The following is a 20,419-nucleotide window of genomic DNA, read 5'->3' on the forward strand; positions in this document are numbered from 1 at the left end:
GTGCATGTGGAATTGCCCCCCCTCATTGGTTGAATTCAGCGCTGTCCAGAAACACCAGCTTAGTTCCACAGCTCCTTATCTGGCAAAACAAAAGCCACAGGTCTCTTACCTGACCAGTTGTCATGGCACTGTAAAAATGATATGCAGTACTTGTGGTTCAGTCCTCCCTCTTGGACTCTCTGCAAGTCTCTTCCTCTTCTGTCTCCAGTTGAGGAATGAGGACAGGATTCCTAATCTCTTGCCCCATGCCTCTTCCCCACATTAAAAAGAGGGCAGGAAAGAAAGTCTGAATTGTGTGTTTTAACATATGGAAAAAACAAAAATCTGTACCAAGGCTGAAATTCCCCTTGATGAGTTTCACAGGAAGAAAGTAGTACATAAGTAGTACACTTGTGGTTTTTTCCTTCTATCACCTGAGTCTCCTGGGGGCAACGTGGACAGCATTACATACAACGCACTTACATGAATTTCAAAAGCGGAGCTCCAGCAAGACAGACTGTAAATTCCCGATTTTAAAATTCAAGTTCTTATTTGTACTTTATGAATGTTTAAGAAAAAGAAATTAGTATTCTAAATTTCATACATTCAAGATACTTCAGAAGAACCCATTTGGGTTCAGTTTGTACCTCACCAGGTATGCTTCAACAGAGATCATATTTCCACAGCTGATTGCTCTGTTTGTGAGAAGAGGTGAGGAGAATTCCTACTGTGGTAATTCTCCATAAGCCCATGCGCCTGCCCTAGAATTACAACACACACAGAAGATGCACAGTTCTGTTCACATATACATTCCACCTTCATGATGTCAGTGCTATACAAAACATCAGGACCAAGAAAACAGAAAATTCCCAAATCCAAGTCAGTCAAGAGTCATTTGAGAGACTTAAAAGTATTTTCCTAAACTTTTGAAATTCCATAAAAGAGCTTCAGAAGTTATTTAAGAATTGTGATAAAATAGGGTATGTGAATGGCAATAAAAACTACTTTTCCAACTTGACATATTAATGACGATAAATATGGGTCCTAACCATACGTTGAGAATCAGTCGCGTCAACAGTTTGTTAGAATGCAGCAAAACTAAGTAGGAAAAAAACCAACAACCCCTCACTGACAGTGCCAGTGGTTTTATAATTCAGGTCATAAATATAAACTATTGTGCAACAAACAAAGATGACAAAGCCTACCTCAGTTAAATTTGTTTATATGATAAAAAAATAAAATATTAAACTGCTTGTAGTGCAACATTCTATCAGCATACATAAGTATACCATGCTTTGTAAATTTACTGTTACATTATTTACAGTATATAGCAATGCTTTAAACTAGAGGTGAAAGAACAAAAATAGGTAATGGAAAATGTTTACATACAGTTTACAATGTTTACAATCTTAACATTGTCCACCGAATTATCGAGTTCTCTTTGCAGACTTTTGTGTCGTGAAGATTCCTGCCCCGCACTACATGGTACACCTTTCTGACAGCAGTGGTCTGCTCTGTAGATAGTGGAAAGATGTTTTTAAAAACTGCATAGCCTTCAAGCTTTGTCTGTTTCTTCAAACACCACTTGCAAGGACAGCTGTAAAGACACAAGAACTCCATCAATTATCCACATCTGATCAATCTGAAAACTCAGCTCCTGAAAAAGATCAATAAATATTCACTTCTGAAGAGCTGTACCAAAGCTAGACTAAATTAATGCCCTTTTCCAGCAGTCTTTTAGTTGAAGGATATTTTACAGGAGGAAAATAAAAAGAGAGGAAAGCAGTCCAAGGATTCCTATCCATTATTTAAAATGGTGAGCTTTAATTGGGAGCTAAGCTTCCAGAATACAGAACAAAATATGAGAACGTAGAATTGTACACTGCCTTAATGTTCTGCAAAGCTGCTGCTGGTGTGCACTGCTCAAACTGATAAAAAATGAAAACAGTAAAAATGATGCAGTAACTATGCCTGCAGTACTAATTTAGATATCACTGTCCTCGTGTTAGAGAAATAAGGATTAATGATACCAGAATAATTGACTACACAGTGATTCTTTAACTACCCTCATTGAGTGAGGGAGAAAGGACTGTCCTAACAGCCACTTAACTCCTTGCAGTATGTAAGTAAAATTCATGAATATTGAGAGGTGTCTTAAGCACAACTGTTTCCAACTAACCACCAAGCTGTTCTTGGGAGTAGGTTATGTGCCTTTTAGGTTTCTTCCCATACCACTGCTAAAGGGAAAAATCTGTTCCTCACTTCCTCTGAAGAATGTCTTTGGAAAACTTTCAGAAGACTGCACACCCATTCCAATAGACCGGAACAGCTCTAGAAGAGCTGCTTTAGATGAGAACACTGCTTAAGCAGCAAATTCTACTATTATCTTGTTGACATTTCTGCTCATAGCAGACAGGAATAAGAACCACTTTGGGCTGGTTTTAGGTAGGGAAAAAAAGTCAGTGGAAGTTTGAAATTCAGCATTGTCTTTAATTTTCAAGTCTCAGTCTTTAAACTTTGTATTTTCAGAAAAGACCATATAATAGCTTTGGACAAGATGCTGCACCATACATTTTGTGAACTCTCATTTCTAGTAATATTTATCCATGACACAACAGAAACGATTCACCCTTTCTACAGTGCATTAGGTAACTATTAGGGCTATAATGCATTTCAGGAATACAGAATTTTAAAATGTTTTCCACAGCATTACTCAGAGTAAGCAAAGATCTATAAATACTTCAGTAAGAACACTGGTCTTGCTTTAGTGGGCAGACAGTAGAAGAAAAATCAAAGTATATAAAAAAAAAATCCATTCTACTGTGCTTTATTTCACTATATTCTGTTACTTTACAGGCTAACTGTGAAAAAGCCAAGCACTCGATGCAGCGCATTTATGAAATATGGTAATGTACCCAACACCCTGAGATTTTTGTAACCTTACCTTCTGTATCTAAAGTGAGTATTTGGGAATTTGTGTTCTGCTTCTTTAACACCCACATTCCTGAGCACTTTGTGCTTGTGCTCTACGTGGTGATCTCAGCTGTCTCAAGGCAGCATCTCCATACTGAATACCTGAGCCCATTCTTTCTGGATCCAATTCTCCTGACGAGAAACAAAACGGTCACAAGAAGATGGATCACTTGCAAATAATACATTCCAATTTAACTGAAAACATTAGATTAAAAATACATAATCATGTTCTCCTCTAGTTATGGAGAAATCTATTGCAATTCTGTTTACTTTTAGACAATTCCAAACCTGTATAATTTTCTCCTGTAATTTCAACCGTGTGCCCTTAATCATAACGACAAAGCAGTTTGTCTCCGAGTTAGGCTGCAACAAGAAACGTATTTGCACTAAGTACTTCTAACAAAGGAAATGTCCAAAATGGATTCTGCAAACACTGTTAAAAACCACTTGCTTTCAGATCTAATATGCATAAGTAGTATTGTAGAGACAAAGCCAAACAAAAATGGAACAATTTCCCAGAGGAGGTTATCTCAACCTTCCCTACTTCTGGTATCCACTTCTGCTTACTCTATACCCTGTGCCTTCAGAAATTTTCTTATGGCTGTATGGTGGGCTGGCTGAGATTAGAAACATTTAGTCTACAAAAACACACCCAAAAAACAAACAACAAAATAAGGAATCCCTCTGAATAATTCAGATCAGTTATTCAGGTTCATTGCACACATGTGAGCCCTCTGTAAGTTAGCAGATGACACCATATTGAGGGGACTGGTTGATAGCTCCAGGGTAGGGCTGCCATTCAGAAAAGACCTTGGCTGAACTAGAGGAAAAGTTCAGCAGGAACCTCATGAAACTCAGGAACTACACATGCAGAGCTCTGCACCTTGACAGAACAACCCCAAGCACTGGTACAGGCTGGGGACTGACTAGGTAGATAGCAGTAACTGGTTGGCACTGGCATACATTGCCCAGGGAGGCTGTGGAATCCCTGTTCCTGGAGCATCTCAAAAGGTGCCTCAACAAGCCCGGGGCAACTTGCTTTCACTTTGAACCTGAATGTACTTTAAAAAGGAAGCTGGACTAGAGACCTCCATAGGTTCTTTCCAGTCTCCATTCTTCCATGATCCAATGCATGTGTGCTGGCACAAAGAAAACAAGCAGCTCACAGAAAACAGGACTTCTGTTGTGGTAATGCCTCTTTAAACCAGTCATGGGACTACAGTATCATGAGAAACTAGCTATACTTTACTTTTTGGAGTTTGTTTGTTTAAAATGAAAGCTGCTGTTTGGCATTGATTTGTTGCAGTAATCAGGAAATTCCTATGAAAATACCATATTCTTTTAATCTAAAAATTTGTGTTTGGCATTCAAAATGTGTAATTAGAGTGAGACACAGACTTTTCAATATGGCCAATACTTAAAACTTTGAAGCTATCAAACAACTACAAGATAAGAAAACCGGAATACAAATTAGCTGTGATGACAGCTAACACTTAAGAGCCTATCTCCGATAGAAACCTGCCCACTTGCACTTAGAAGCTTCCGGTATATTTCCAGATCTGCAAAAGTAAAACTGGTTTCAACCAAGAAGCAGAAAGGTCACTTTGGAGAAACACAGTTGCTAGGAAACATCCCTGAAATTTTCAGTATTATTGTTAAAATTCTCTTGACTGTATTTCCGGCTACGTGAGCAGCAGATTTAAAAGCTATGTCTGCCCTGATACTAGGTTTTTATTCTGCATTGCTAAAACTGTCTGATGTCAGGCTTGATTTTGTAGGGACAGAGCCACCCACAGAACGCACAGCCTACACTCAGAGCTGACTTAAGGTAAACATTGTGTAAAAACATCCATAATTCACACCACCTCCCCCCTCTTAGATACACAGAATTGACTTAAGACGTTCATTCCTATTAAAACATATGGGAAGCAGCTATAAACCAAATGGGTTATTTTACCACAGTGAAATTTTGGTTCTTTGGGTTAATTCTATTAGAGAACTTTGAATGGCGATACTTCCATACGTACTTTTAGTTTTCAGGAAAAAAAACAACATTAAAAGAAAATAAATCTCAATTTACCTGATTCAATTTTATTGAGTATTTTTCTTGCACACTGTACAAAGGCCTCTTCAACGTTTTCCCCTGTTAGTGCGCTTGTTTCCAAGAACATCAGCTCTGCATTTGACACCAGAAAAACAATATCAAAACAAATCTGGAATATCTGATATAGTAATTCAAAGCACAAAAGCTAGGAACAATAAACATTTTCTTAAGGAAAACTATTGTCAAATAGTATGGTCCAGAAAAAATTAGCTTTTGATGGCAAAACCACAAAAAACTTCCTCTGAAATTTATATGTTAACCCTAGCAAGTTGTAATCCAAAGATAATAACCCGGGCTGTGCATGCAAAATAGCATATGAAACTAAAAATCTTCATATAGTTTCCCATTAATATGAAGTTACATGCAAAAGGACAGTCAGCAGCCACAGTTGGTAGAAAAAACTATTTATAATTGATTTATAAAAGCAAAACCAGATTTGACTGATGGCAGGACTGCACAGATGCTCAGACTGAGACTAGTTTTAGCTGCCACAGAAATGTGTCCTCAGACTGGAAATTCTGAATACTACAGACCAGGTAATAGTCCTCTGGATCCATACCATGCACTGAACTCAGTTTCCCCATGAGTAAAACTCATTGATTCCAACTGCAGCACACCCCACCCAACCTTGTCTATGTTCTACAGAATCTGTAAGATGCTGAAAACAAGGAAATCATGCTCTTCATTTTCTCCCCAGCCCTTTGGAGTCAAGGTAATTCCTGAAGTTGTATTACATTCCCTAGGGGATATATCTCCACACAGAAGGTATTCTTTAAGTAGCAGCTGTAACTGGAAGAATCACTGGTAATGAGACTTAAATAGTACTCGTAGTTCTCACTACAGGCACTGTCCTCTCTCTATGCCTCATGTACTCACAGAACTCTCTTTTCTGTAAGTATTTGACAAGGTACAGTGGGCAAAGTACTCCCTAGTGCACAAAAAAATAAGTTATTTTAAGTATTAAGCATCTTTACTAAATGAAGATTCTGTACTACTTACCATTTTCTTGTGCAAACCGGGATGCTTCTAAAAAAGTAACTTCACGATCTGCATCAAGATCCTTTTTGTTTCCACACAGTATTATCACAATATTTTGACTTGCTAACATTCTTGCGTCCGTCAACCAATTAGTAAGCGCGTTGTAGGTTTCTCGGCTATGTAGAGAATGACATCCTTTATCAGAACATACTCATTTCTCATGAACAGATCACTGAGCTAAAACTCAGAAGGCAAATCTGTATTTGTGGCAAACAACAAATTGCTGCTAGTCAGGCAAGTGACCTACACATCTCAATATGCCAGTTACAAACTGGGAAGAGTATCAAGTTCCTTCATGAAGCTATTTAAAACCTTAAAGTTTTTAAAAAGCAAAATTAAATCAAACACAATATATAAATACGTACACACAATTATAAAATACCCTGTTAATGTGAAAAACTAAAATTTTAAGCACTAATCTAGTTTCAGCCTTTTGTGCATGAAATTTTGGGATAACAGAATGAGTTATTGTTTAACATGGACTTAAGTTTCAGGTAGAATTTTAGGAACTTCCTACACTTGTGCAGAATTGCATGCCTGAACTTTCACACTTGTGTCAAGCCAATAATCTCACAGGCAGTTACCCAGCACACACCACTAGTCATTGTGGTGGTGGTCAGAGATAAAGCCTCCAAGCAGTGAGAGTGACAGGTAAGCCCAACTGACCTTAAGCACAAACCACAGATTTCAAAGACTGCTCAGAGGAGAACAGTCCACTCACAGGACAAGTTTTTGCTCAATCTGTTGCTTTTATCTGACAATGGTGGCCAGGATAAAAGTGTGGAAGTGTGTAACGGTAAGGTATTCTATTGGCTGCCTATAATATTAAAATATTAAGAGACGCAGAGATGCACAGAATTTTGGCCTACAGTTAAGGAACGTGTAGGTAGAGCTAGCTTCTCCAGAGGATGACTTGTTACACCAGCATACTAACAAGCAGTTTCCAGAAACAGGGCTGTAACCACCTTGGTCAAAAATGGCTAAAGTCTGCTCTTAGTGTCTGTTGCAAGGCTTCCTGAGCCAGTGGTTGCATGTAGTCCACCATGATTAGAACAACTACTGGTGGGCCAATTCCCATATATTTGTCTAACCCTTTGAGACTGTTTATGTTTATGACATTCACAATATCTCATGTAAGCAAGTTACAAAACAAATACGCGCTAAAACAGAAGTCTATACTTATTTTCTTTTCTTCCTGTCTATTCTCCATTAGACGATTAGATACTTGGGGAGGAGTCACGATGCATCTGGTAGTCTATAAGCAAAAGGGCTGCTAGCTTTCTTACCTGGTTATGTCATAGACAAGCAAAGCACCTGCAGCTCCTCTATAGTAACTCCTTGTTACAGACCTGAAATAGAATTACAGATGTACATTTCTGTAGTATCTTCGTTGCTTCAAATCTGGGTTAATACAATGCAATCTATATTATGAAACAGAATATTTCATTTACAGAAATTACATCTTTAAAATAAAATGTGTTTTTTAGACAACATTATCAGCTGTGCAGCAGCAGACTATCTACAACGAGACTTTTCATGAAGCCCTTTCACTAAACGTAGCTGTACAGGGATACTCAAAGTCTGTTATGACCTGTGTGCTGCTGAAGCTACACATATTATCATACTATATGGCTTGATACAAAACTGGGACCTGATGGTGGTACCTGTGGCATGAAAACATCATAATTCACTTACGTTTGAACTCTCAGCAGTGAAGAGGGAATGAGCAAAGTAGCTGTAACTGAACAATTTAAGACTCAAGTTGAAGAGAAAGAGGCAAGGAAAACAATGCAAAGCATCCTTCAAAAGGTAGAGGAAGAAGAAAAAAAGTACACAGAGGTGTGATCAGCCTTAAAAAGAAAAGAACTAGATTATAAAACGCAACAGAAAAAAGAGGACCTCCAAGTCCGTGAACACTTTGAACTTGAAAGGGCTGAGTTTGCACAAACCTCTGAAAGTACAGAGCCTCCAATCTCCTCAGAATCCTGGGATTCTGGCCAACACGCTGAAGAGATTTCATTAATGGAGACTACATAGCACTATCCAGCTTTACTTAGTCATGGACGTATCCAAATAACTTGTCTAATAGAGGATATTTGCCTGGATTGCTGCCCATTACTGAGACTTCTACCACCATAATCGCCTTTGTTAACCAATGCCCTGTCTCAAGAAAACTCCCCTCTTCCCCGCCCCAGCACCCCACTCCCCCGAAATATAAAACACTGATGTCCTATTTGATGGTGAATGCACTCAGGAATACATTAGCTCTTTAGTAAGTTTGATCTATGCCTCAGACGCACGACACGGTTAAAATACAGCATTATAAGTACGTTGGTTGTTCTAAGCTGACAAAGACATTGCTTTTTCTTTAAGAAACTTAAGAGATCTCAGTCTTTCTAGAAGTGTATTTAGCCACGCAAACTTGACAAATTATTCCCCCCCTCCCCCTACTAAAATAATACTATACTATAAAATTGATCTCATGCAGATTTTGAACAGCTTACAACTTCCTGGCAGTTACTCATTCCAACCAAGAGAAGGTCTTCTAAGCACAAAGTTAAGCATATAGTTAAAAAACTATTCCGAGTTTGGCCAGTAAACAAACTTTTAGCCACATATTCTACTTGTATACCTCAACTATCACAGAAAATACCTAATGAAAGAAAGGGCAGAACCTCAGACCCTGCAAGGCAGCACTGCTTTACTGAAATCAATGGATCTATGTCGCTATGTCCAAGCAGGCAGATCTGGCCTAGATAATAACATGAAAGCAGACAAACAGTTCCACTGACCAAGAAACTATGCCTACTTATAAGCAGGGATAAATAATACCCAACACCCACAGCAACAATTTAATAACAAGCACTAAAATAAAATGATGGAAAAGGGTACCTGAATCTCTCTTGTCCTGCTGTATCCCATATCTGCAATTTTACATATTTACCACCAACATTTATGATCTTTGAACCAAATTCCACTCCTATAGTATGATTTGAGTCATCTTTGACTACGAAAAAGAAATAAAAATAGACTTATTTGGAGAATATTTAGAGTGAATAATTAGTTTTTACATAATCCCATTTAGGTATAATCAAAACTCCTCAGTGTTCAAATTACAAACTACTTCCTAAACCATCAGATTCAGTGCCACTCATAAGTCTACTGCCACCATGCAGAAATAAACATTCCTACAATTTTTCAACAGCTTATTCAATTCAAAATTACTACTAAAAAGGCCTGCCTTAATCAAATCATTCCCAGTTCACATTAACAAAAGGCAAGATAACTTTTGTACACTTTTTTCCGAACTGCGTTTCTAATACTTCAGTGCAACTTAAAATTAAAATTCATGGAAAAGCAGAGCACAAAAATACAGTCTTGCCCACGAGTAAGCAAGAGCTACTTCTTCTTTAAAAGCACGAAGTTCAGATACTTGCTCTATGTACACTGTTGATACTGTATATATTCTCAGCAATATGTAACTGCCCCTCCTAGAAGCAAGGTCGCAGTTCAAGTTCAATCACAGAATCACGCCATGTTCCTTAGTGATTACACGTTATTATCCTAAAGCTGTTCCACAAGAGATAAGGCCAATCACCATTGGGTTGAGAACGATAACAGTCACCTTAGATTTACCAAGGTTTCTAAGTGCATATTATTTTTGTTTAATCATGATGCTAAATGCACTACCCAACAGGATTTTTTTTTTGTATCATCTATTAATATCTCAATAACATTTACAATGGGGTCTCTACCAGTATTTATCACAGAACACAGTCCTTAAAGAACACAGAGTGTTTCTTTATTTAGAAAGAGACTACAAGCTTTCTATATCTACTCAAGCAGTTCAACTTTATTTTCATCTGCTCAGTATTTTTCTAACAGATACAAGCCTCTACTATGTATCTAGGGAAGCTTATAGCTGCAAAAAAGTAAGTCTGTAGTTTCATCAACATCCCAATTTGTTTATTTGAGAGTAATGGAGAATACTGCTCAGCATCAGGCTTTTTATTAGAGGCAAACAGTGAGCAATAAAGATTTACAGCATGGTTCTGAATGTAATTCTCAGTCAAAATCCTCATCTATACAAACAAAAGAATTATGGGAACTTCCATACAAAGAATAGATACTCATGTGGGCAGTCTTCATCTGTGGTACAAAGCAAGGGAAGACTTTTACTGTGCTCACATATACTTACATTTCTTTTCAATAAATTGGTGTAGTAAACAGGATTTGCCAGTCCCAGCATTTCCTATGACCAAGAACTTAAACAGGAAATCTGAAAATTGAAAGACAATGAAAAAAGAAAATATTGCTAAACTTCAGTACGCACTCACATTTTTGCCACAAGACCAAGCACACAAGCCAGCTATTCTCTAGTAGCCATTACTTCAAGGAGAAGGGAATAGATGACAAAATTAGCAAAACAACAATAAATATGAAGAATAACCTAGTGCATTCAATAGTGACGTTACAAAGTAGGAGCTAAGAATGCTATTTGTTTATGGAGGCACAGGAATGACAAGAAGAGATGGAAATGTCTGAATTTGAATTCAGTTAAAAATAGGCTGAATTACAGGTGTATATATAGGTTGACTTGTATTCTAGCAAATGGTTTTAACAGTATGTAAGCTATTAACCATAGTCAGTACAAATGCTCTAGATAATGACGCCGTTTCTTAAAATCTGTATGTTTTTATACTTTTAATTTTTTTTATTTTATTTTAGTCACATTAATTTGAACTTCTCTGTATTAACTGCTTAATACTCATACTTCATTTTAATACTTGTAAAGCTAGAACAAGTATGATATTTTTCTATAAAATTTACGGGCAAGAAGTAATTTTCATCTGGGATGCCTGCTTTCACATTTCTTCCACATGGTAAATTAAGATACAGGTACTTCTCACATTTTACCTATTTATGAGCCATTTACATTAGTGTTCATTAGCAATACATGTATTCAAGATTTATAGTCCCTTTGTATTAACAGCTACGCATAATGCTTTAATACTACCTCACCAGATCTGCTTTCGGTTGGGCTAAAGATTGAAGAAACCTTCCTTGTCTTACCACTCTCACACATATACACTGATAAACTGTGAATACAAAGTTTACAATTGCTTCTTCTAATATATAGCCATCAAGACAACCTTTACACTTCGTGCAAGATTCATTATTTTTTTTTACCAGCAGTAGCTTTTTTTACAGTCTTCTCTACAACTTTATTGCACGGTTTCTCTTGCAAACATCGCAGGTCTCCAGAAGACATCAGGTAAGCGTGCAATGAATATGATTTAGTTTGCAATATCAACAAAAATAAAAACTTAACATTAATTTCATTAACACTGTTCAGAGCTGTCAAAGCGGTTACGCAGATACTGGCCCAGGGGATAGCAGAATGAAAAAAAATTAGACTATGCTGAGCAAGTCCAAGCACTGATACATTATCAGAATCTGGTCTGAGTCTTTAGTGTTACAAATTGAATTTCACACACACACAAATCTACATGCTCAGTCCATGACACGCAGGAATTGTTATTTGTTATGGTACATCATAAACACCCCCTAGCAATGGTAAAAGCAACAAGCAAGTTTCTCACATGGTAAGAAAATTCCCACTGCTGGAAAGTCAGCAGCAAAACAGAGGGCTATGAGACCTGGGAACATCCACCATCCTTTCTTTGTCTTCACTTGTCTTCCAAATTTTATTCGTATTTAAAATGAGAGAGTGTTTTACTAAGCATTTTTGCTTTTTTACACTTTACCTTTGCATGATTTTTCTTGTTTCAAATGTTGTAACAGGCTTGGTACAGATTCTGTATTCTACCCTTCTCAGAAAGAGATTGCTGTTTCTTGCTCACAAATATGACCATTTACATGCTCAAGATGTTCTGTTCCAAACTCCTCTCATTCTTCACGCCCCCACCCAGCTGCTCATGCTTTCTGGATGAAAAAAATAGTTACAAAAAGAATTTTCCTTCAGGTTGTGAAAATTGTGTGTGTTGCCTCCTGTAAAGAAGGGCCCTTTGTGTCATCTCAACTACAAAACACAATGAAGCTGAGAATGCTTTATTCTACCAAATCTTCACTGTGAGTATGAAACGTAGATACCATAAGCAGCCCCAAAGCGTTAGGTTAAGAAAAAATTCATCTAAGCAAGCCAACTTTCTCTCTTTATCACTAGTTAGCTGCCTTGTGTACTTTTTTAATATATTTAAACTACTGTGGGCGTGTGTAATCTCACTGGTTTTACCACTTTCAGAGAGTTCCTCAAAATGTGAGATGTTCAGAGACATAGTCACAACTAAAATAATCTGGTTTTGGTCTCTGCAGTTTTTCCAGAAACAAATCTGAAATCCAGAATCCAGTTAAAACTGGTTCTCCTATGTATATGATGAATGCTGTTTGTCAGATTTTCTTTTTGAAAACAACTACAAAATTCAAGCCTACCTTCCTTTTTCCACGAAAGATTCATATTACTGACAGTAGCATAAGAGCGACTGTTGAACTAAACCAGGGAAAGAATGAAGCCAGACCTCTATTCCTACACTAACTCGCCCTGCGATTGTAAGCCCTGCTTAAGCGTGGTTCACAAAGCCATACTTGTGCAACCCACAAAACCATGCTGAACAGGAAATTTAACACGCTGCTCCATTCTGTGCAGACAGGCTGCGTGCCAGTGAGAAACTGAAACAACGATGTGGCTGTCAGGGACTGATCTGGAATAACTTCAGAACAGCAGTGTCTTTTTCCTGAGATGTTTGTTTTAAGTTGAGGTGCTTTGCATTTTGGTCTGAAAGCAAGAGTGATATTTGGGGATTTTATATTCACGTCTTCAAATAGATAACATTCTAGCAGCCCTTTATAATAAGGCTGTCAATTCCTATCAAGGTTCTGTTGTACCAGACAACTTTAAAAGCGAATCTTTCCTGCAAATAAATCACTTAGATGCTGATTCAATACCTGCTTACTTAGTAGACAAAAAAACATATTTCCCTCTGCCAAAATAGCAAACAGGTTTTCTAAGGTGAAATTTGAAGCTGCAGTTACAATTCACTTGTTTACAGTAGAAAAGTAAGAGAAATGTATTTTATTCCACTTAGAATGGAAATAGAAAAATCTTATAATAAAAAAATAAAAAGCTTTCTGCACCAAAGAAGGCAGCAATATTTCCAAGCAGACTGTAAATGTAGACTTGTAAATGACACTTTGAAGTTACACTCACAAATGTGACTGTGCTTCTGTTTTCCCAAATCTGGGGGTTCCTTCACTCGGTGTGCAATAAGCCAGTCCACACGCTGAGCCAACATACTGCTTCATGACAAAGTTGCACCAGTTTGGGTGCTTAGCCCAAGACAGCAGCACACGCTTCTAAAATCCAGTGAACATTTACACAGTATGTATTAGCATATTTACATATTCCTTGTTATTCTCTTAAACAGTTGGCTAATTTTCTCTTGCCTCACACGTAAATTAGTTCCCACGATCAGCCCTTTTCCTCTGTCCCTTTCTTTCGGGTCTGAGGTGTGTTTAGGGCAGGTGGTCCATGAGTCGGTGGTCATGATCTCCCCCTGCTGGAACTACTTTTCCATCAGTTATCGCTGTTTCTCGCTTACTTAATATTTGTGGTGTTCTTCCAACCTGGTTAACTTTTTCTCGTAACAAGACGTTTTCCCTATCAAGTCTTTGAAGTCCTTGCTTTGGCTCCTTTTTCATGATTAACAGCCAGACGTTTTGGACTTACAAGGACTTGTGTCCTCCTCGACATATTTTTCTAAGGCTCCTCCATTATCTCTCATTATCTATAAAGAAACAATGTCTAGTATGTTTTTGCATCAATACTTATTTTCCAGGATGTTCTTTTCTTAAGGACGACTTGTCACCTTAGAGATCATCATCCTGTTTTCAGGCATTAGGTACATATTTGCTTTATCTAAAATAAGCTGCTATACACGTACAACCTAAGTCTTAGCAAATTCAAGCAAATCCTCATTTAAACCTTTAACTCTTTCATGGCTAGACAACACTTCTATCAGTTTAAACTTCAATTTCATGCGAATTGTTTGAAATAGCAAAAGGCTTTTAGACTTAACAGTTTTAACCATAAGCACTGAAAAATGTTTCAGGAAATATGGAATACTTTGAACATTTATTCAACTGCAAGGAAAGACAAGAAAAGGGATTTGCCAATACCAAAAGTCTCAAATATCCACATTTAATAAGATTTTTTAGTTCAGAGCCTAACATATTAATGAGTAAGATAATACTAGGTAAGAACAAGGAGAATATTTATCATTTTGTTATTCTGGAACTTCTTTCTTATAATGTCATTCTGTATGATAATGGGAACTATTTCAATTACATTTTTGTAACTTTTTTATTGTTTAATTTAGAATATGAAATATCTTATCTTTGAACTGTACAGACGTACGTTTAGCAGAGTTCAGAAATTTAGCAGAGTTCAGAAACAGAGAAACAGATTGGACAGATAGCTTCTTTTAACCCAACTGTAACATTACTGTGTACTCACACTCAGGAAGAACTTTTATATATTATTCTTTGCAATTTCACCAAATGCAAATCATTCTAATGTTTGCACTACTGTTTAATCGCTCTAGCTTTTCTTTTCGGGCTCCTCTTCCCAGAGGAATTGCCACTTTGTTTCATAGCTTCTCTCTTTTTTTTTTTCTTTTTTTTCTTCTTTTTTTTTTTTTTTTTCGATTGACAAAGCAGCTCTGAGCTCCAGCATTCCAGTTAGCTGCCAAGGCTGTCACCCTAGAGAAGTTTTTCTTTTGAATTCTGTTGTTCCTCCTTCATGGAAAAAGCTGAAAAGCAACATCATTCAGATGTTACACATACTTGCTACCATGCTGGCTACTGAAAAGGCCTAGAAACGTTAAAGCACTTCGCCTGTAAATAAGATCATCATTATACAGAAAGGGTTTAGGAAGAAAACTGAACTCTGTGCCAAAAGGAAAAAGCGTTACAAGATACACACTAGAGAAAGCATAAAGAGATGAAAGATGGCATAGCATGGCTGTTTAAGGAAATACAGCAATATAAAGAATCAACTTACTCCCCTCTGTGAGCTACAGGCATCATCTGCTCCCAAACCAGGTAGGGGGTACAGGGAACAAAACTTATTTTCTAGCATAGGTGAAAAGGAGTAAAACTGTGGCTCCACCCCAAAGATGCACAAGCAGCCAAACTACACGTTGGGGGAGAGGAAGGGGATGCTGAAGGGAAAGGAGAAGGGAGACGATTGTGGGCTTTGATTCAAGTACCAGCAAAAATGGCTGGTTCATGTGGAAACCATCCCCAGACATCCAACCTCCTTTGACCGAAGTTTACTCCAGCAGAAGGAATAATTGAACAGCTTCTGAGCTACTGCTGCTTAGTCTCTAAAAAAAAAAAGTAACGCAAGTTGTTTCTTATATGCTTGCTAATACAGAAGGGGAAAAAGAAACTATCAAAATTATATCCTCAATCTCAGTTCAGTCTTCTTTTAACTCCTTGATAAGGAGTAGAACTTACATTCACCAATGATGAGCCTTTGGAAACTTTCATTCACACCTTGAAAAAAGAATCTAGTAGTCAGACATTCTCTATTTTTAAGTCTGCATAGGAAAGAGTGCTCTGAAGCATTCCTACTGGCATATGCTGCCTTTAAATGAGAGAAAAGAGGTGCCATTCTCCCTGCTTACTCCCTTCTCTAGCAGTAAGAGTTAACAAGACAAACAGGTAAACCTTGCTCTGTTCCAATCTACATAACAAATGCTTGAAAAAGGGAAGATCTGCTTCCTTATAAGCAAAAGAGCTATGCCCTCTAAGCAATAAAATCAGATTTTTAAAAACATTGAAGGCCATAGCGACAAATGCAGAGACCATCAGGTAAGTGGGAGGGGATGGGATGGGGAGAAAAGGATGAATCAAATTTTCCAGACCAAAACTGAATATGTTTAAATGGACAGAAAGACTATACATTCTCTGGCAATGACAGGCACTGATAAACTTATGTGACCAGCCTAGGAGTAGTAGATACTGGTGGAGAAAACACAGGGAAGTAGGGACCGAAGAGATTTGACTGGAACCTTACATATCACATTTACTTGAAGGTAGTACAACCTTTCTTCTATCCTTTTACCATTAAAAAATCCAAAAGTTGCCTTGCATATACCTATTAAGGGTAAGCTATTTTTATGTCAGGCTATATTTACCATAACACAAAACTGCACACATTTTGCACTGGGAAGCATGAGAGAGCATGCATGTGTTGTTACATGGTAGCTATCTACAGAGAGGCCACTGTATCTCAGAAAACTCAAGTTAAAATACTTTTCCTATGGATAAGAGATTTCTTTCCAATGTTACAAAATAAACTTTTTAAAGACTGACCCTCCTCTCCTGGAAGCAGCAGTAAAATATTCTTTCTAAACTTTCAAAATTCATGGAGTTTTCTTCTCATCATGATTTGTTTGGTTTTGGCACTTTGTAAGGGGTATAAAATGATCACACAGGAAAGGGATAAACAGATTAGAAAGCTAAGAACAGAAGATATATAGCTGATGAAAGATTTACAGGAGAGAAAATATGGATTGTGAACAAAAAATTTAGTGCTAAGACTGTGAGAGGCTACAGACCTTAGTTTGTAAAGAAGGAAGAGACAAGAATCACAGTAAGGGACAGAAATAGTTAGGAAAACCAGGTGAACAGAAAAGGTTCAAAGCAGACAGAATTTGACACAGAGAAAAGAACTCAGGGAGGAAAAAAACAACAACAAAAAACAGGAAGAGACATGTAAATTAACTGAGGGGGATAATGAAGTATGATAGGCAGAAAGAACAGACCAGAGGAAAGGCTCTTTATTTCTCATGGATTGAGAAAAATATTGAAACAAATATCCTCCTTTGAAAGGGAAGAGAAGTTGAAACCTCACAGCAAAATTGAAGTCATACAAAAGTCAGACAGCAAAATGACACTGAAAAAAAACCAAACACCAGCCACTTTCCCGAGCCTATCTGTACCGCATGAAATCCTTGAGGTTACATAATTGGAATGGGCCATAAGCTAGGTGATAAGAAGAAAAAGCCAGTTAATGAATAAGTATCTACAAGGGCAGCAGCTACAGGGATTCCAGCACTGAGGCAATACAGTGACCACTGATCTCAGTCACCAGGAGAAAACTGTCCTAATACTTCAATCATCCTTGATGGTCACCGTAACAGCTGGTCAAAACCAAACCATCCTTTGTCAGGACAGCAAATACATTAAATACTGGAGAGTTCACCAAGCACAGAAGATCCACGATTTTATCGCATCGTACTGTTCACTTTGAATGTCAGTTGGGCTGCTACATATGTGGACAGGACACTGCAAAATTACATGGTAGTTACTGTTGTTACGGTCAGAGATGGTACAGCTATTGTTAGAATTTAAGTTATAACTTGGTTTTTATTTCTTCTATCTACTCTAAACATTAACACTCTTAAGTACTCTAGCTCAGAATTTTTGTAGCTTCCATATTAATAGAACAAACATTGAAACTCAAGAGAGAAATATACCAAACAAGAATTAAACAAATGAAAGGAACAGACCACAACAACTGCAAACATTCAACTTTAAGAGCTTGTCTTCTAGGACATCAAAACAATCAGATAGTATCAACAGTGGGCTTACAATTGCTATTTTGCATCACTGGAACAATGCAAAAAATGTTGACATGTACTTGTTTAAGATACAGTAATCTACTTGGCTTGCTTACTATTATAGCATCAAAAGAGAAGCACTGCTGAAATTCTGTCCACTGTCTCTGGTTTCTACTCACTCATTTGCTTATAGACCATCAATCCCACTATAAGCATAGCTAAAGTGATCCCGGTTCTTGATCACAAGAGTTCAGAGCATGAAGAATTAGTTCAAACTCACATCTAAATCAAGATCACATTTCCTGGTTTCTACATATATATTTTACACATTTCAAGAAAGTATGGAAAAAATAAGCAAGGTCTTGATGACCTAACATTTGAACTTCAAGGGTAACCCCACCTTCTTGCCTCATTCTGCCCCTCAGTTCTGTGCATTTGCTATATGCTGAAGCACTAATCAGTGAGAGAAAACATCTTAAGCACTGATGATCAGGTTATTGAAAATAAACTGACTTACACAGCAGAAACAACCAGGTCAGTTAGCTTACTAATAACAACTCCTGATGGCCATCGCGGTTAGAGTTGTTACATCCAATTTTGTTGCAATTATCCAAACTATTCCCTATTTTCAAAACTCTACTCTAAAAGCAAGAGGATGCAAGTCCAGCTCTTATCTTCTATCTATGAAGATAAGATGTTGCAACAGACAAGGCTAGAAAATGACAAGTGAAAGGGTTTATCACAGTATGCAATTCCGATCTTATTCTCCAACAACCTATTACACAGAGTTTGAAAACGTATACGTGTTACAACAGCATTTTTTTACTGTAAAATATTACACAATTATACGTCATGGAAAGGCAAGAAAAAGCAAATTGATTCAAGCAGAGTTGTTTCAAGCAAAGTTATAAAGAAGGGAAATTAACACTATTCAGTTACTTCCCATCCCCTCCACCTAGCCAGCAATACCAGCTCTGCTCACCTTTTCGACTCCTCGCTTCTCTTTGATGCTTCCCTGTAATGCACCGGCACGCCCTGTCAGTGCCTGCACTCCAACTTGCCCCTCCGGATGTTTTTCCTACTAGCAGCAGTTAGCCATCCATGCGAATACAGGGACATACGAACATACTCACTGATCTTTTTCCCTCGCTCACCCCCACAGTCAGTTCTTTTAGATGCTTGTGCATCTGAGACAACAGGACTTTAAAATCCTAACCTGACCCTCAAAAGAACACAATCTCCAATTAAAGAAACGTGCAGCTTCTCCCAGAGGACACGCACTGCAACTTTCCTTCTCCTTCCACTTACCGTAACTAGCAGGCAGTGTCTGAGGAAGTTCCCTTGCCCAGATTTCCCTTACATATGCAGTCAGCACCTCTACACCATGAAAAATAATTTTGAACGCTCGTCGTCTCGTCAGCCCGGGCAACACCGGGAGGGGCTGGGCGCCGCGGTGCACACGGCTGCACCCCACCTGCGCCCGCAGAGCCGCCACCGCCTGCGGCCGCGCTCCCCACGCCGCCCCGCCTCAGCCGCTGCTCCGCCGCCGCCTCCCTCGGCAGCGGCCGTCACCTCGCTCCGCAGGAGGCGACTGCCCGGGCCTGGGCTCGCTCTCCCCGAGAGGAGGAAAAGAAGGGTCCCCCACACGCCACCCGCCCCGCCCCCGGCTCCTACCGTAGGTCTCGGACATGGCAGTCTGCGACATTTCGGGAGCGGCGAGCCCCCTCTTCCCCTCCTCCCCCGCCTGGGGACGGCGCTGACCGGCGGAGGCTCGCGGCCCGGCAGAGCCGAGCGCGCGGGCGGGCGGGCCGGGAAGGAAGCAGACGAGCCAGCGGACGAGCCACCGGCTCAGCCCCGCCGCCAGCGGCCGCAGCTGCGCAGGCGCGCCGGGGCCGCCGCGCCCTCCGCCGGCGGCGGGGAGGGGGCGCGAGCCCCGCCCCCCGCGCAGGCGCAGCGGGCTCGCGGCCGGCGGCCCCGCCTCCGCCCGGTGGCCGCCGCCAAAACGAGGCGCACGTGCGGGGCGGGCCGAGCAGGGGCGCGAGCGCGGCCCACGTGACAGGCGGTGCCACACCCCCACACCCCCCCCCCCCCACCCCCGCCGGTCATGTCGTTATTGACAAAGCACTACTTCATCCAAAGATGCCCCGCGCTGCTCTGATGTCGGCGCGGGAATGGTGTTGGGATGATTAAGGAGTTCCCCTCCGCTTTCCCGGGAAAGCGCAGCTGCTGGGCCCGCTGCTGCGGGAGCGGGGCGCTCCTGCTGGCCGCTCGCCGGGCCGCTCTCGGTCCCGGCACGTTTTGAGCATCTGAGCAGATGGCAGTTGACTCTCCTGCTAGTGAGCACGCAAACGCTTTTTCCCGGTGACAGTTCTTCCTGAAAACCGTGTGCCGGTGTCCAGCTTTGGTCCTAGAACGTCTGCCCCAGATTCTTTGAAATCCTGCTTCGCCAATTGCCAGCGTTTCAGCCGAAGGCTGAGCCTTTTGCTGCAAATCTCTTTGAAGGACGTGGTATACATAAGCTGACAGATAAAGTTGTGGTGGTGATGGTGGTGGTGGTTTTTGGTTGGTTGTTTTTTGTTGTTTTTTGTGGTTTTTTTGGTGTTTTTTTTTTTTTTCACAAAGTTCCTGACTTCACTGTTGCTTGTCTTACCTCGGAGACAAACCCCAAGGAAAGTCA

General features: G+C 39.5%; 1 protein-coding gene across 1 annotated transcript; it reads right to left on the reverse strand.

The window, feature by feature from the left end:
• Positions 1–515: 515 nt before the first annotated feature.
• Positions 516–19,497, reverse strand: RAB4A (RAB4A, member RAS oncogene family). Its single transcript, XM_086627370.1, has 8 exons — positions 19,417–19,497; positions 10,293–10,373; positions 8,987–9,101; positions 7,381–7,443; positions 6,056–6,210; positions 5,033–5,128; positions 2,924–3,084; positions 516–1,576 (listed from the first exon to the last, which is right to left on the reverse strand). The coding sequence occupies exons 1-7, from the start codon at positions 19,445–19,447 to the stop codon at positions 2,969–2,971; spliced, it is 657 nt and encodes a 218-aa protein (XP_086483496.1). The 5' UTR covers positions 19,448–19,497; the 3' UTR covers positions 516–1,576; positions 2,924–2,968.
• Between the last annotated feature and the right edge of the window lie 922 nt (positions 19,498–20,419).

Source organism: Tauraco erythrolophus, chromosome 2, assembly GCF_009769465.1.
Source record: "Tauraco erythrolophus isolate bTauEry1 chromosome 2, bTauEry1.pri, whole genome shotgun sequence".
Classification (NCBI taxonomy): domain Eukaryota; kingdom Metazoa; phylum Chordata; class Aves; order Musophagiformes; family Musophagidae; genus Tauraco; species Tauraco erythrolophus.

Coding starts and splice junctions, on each gene's coding strand:
- RAB4A (XM_086627370.1), bottom strand. CDS start 19,447: ATGTCGCAGACTGCCATGTCCGAGACCTACG. Junction 9,102..10,292: donor CCAATTTATTGAAAAGAAAT/GTAAGTATATGT, acceptor TCTTTTTCGTAG/TCAAAGATGACTCAAATCAT. Junction 5,129..6,055: donor CCGGTTTGCACAAGAAAATG/GTAAGTAGTACA, acceptor TGTCAAATGCAG/AGCTGATGTTCTTGGAAACA.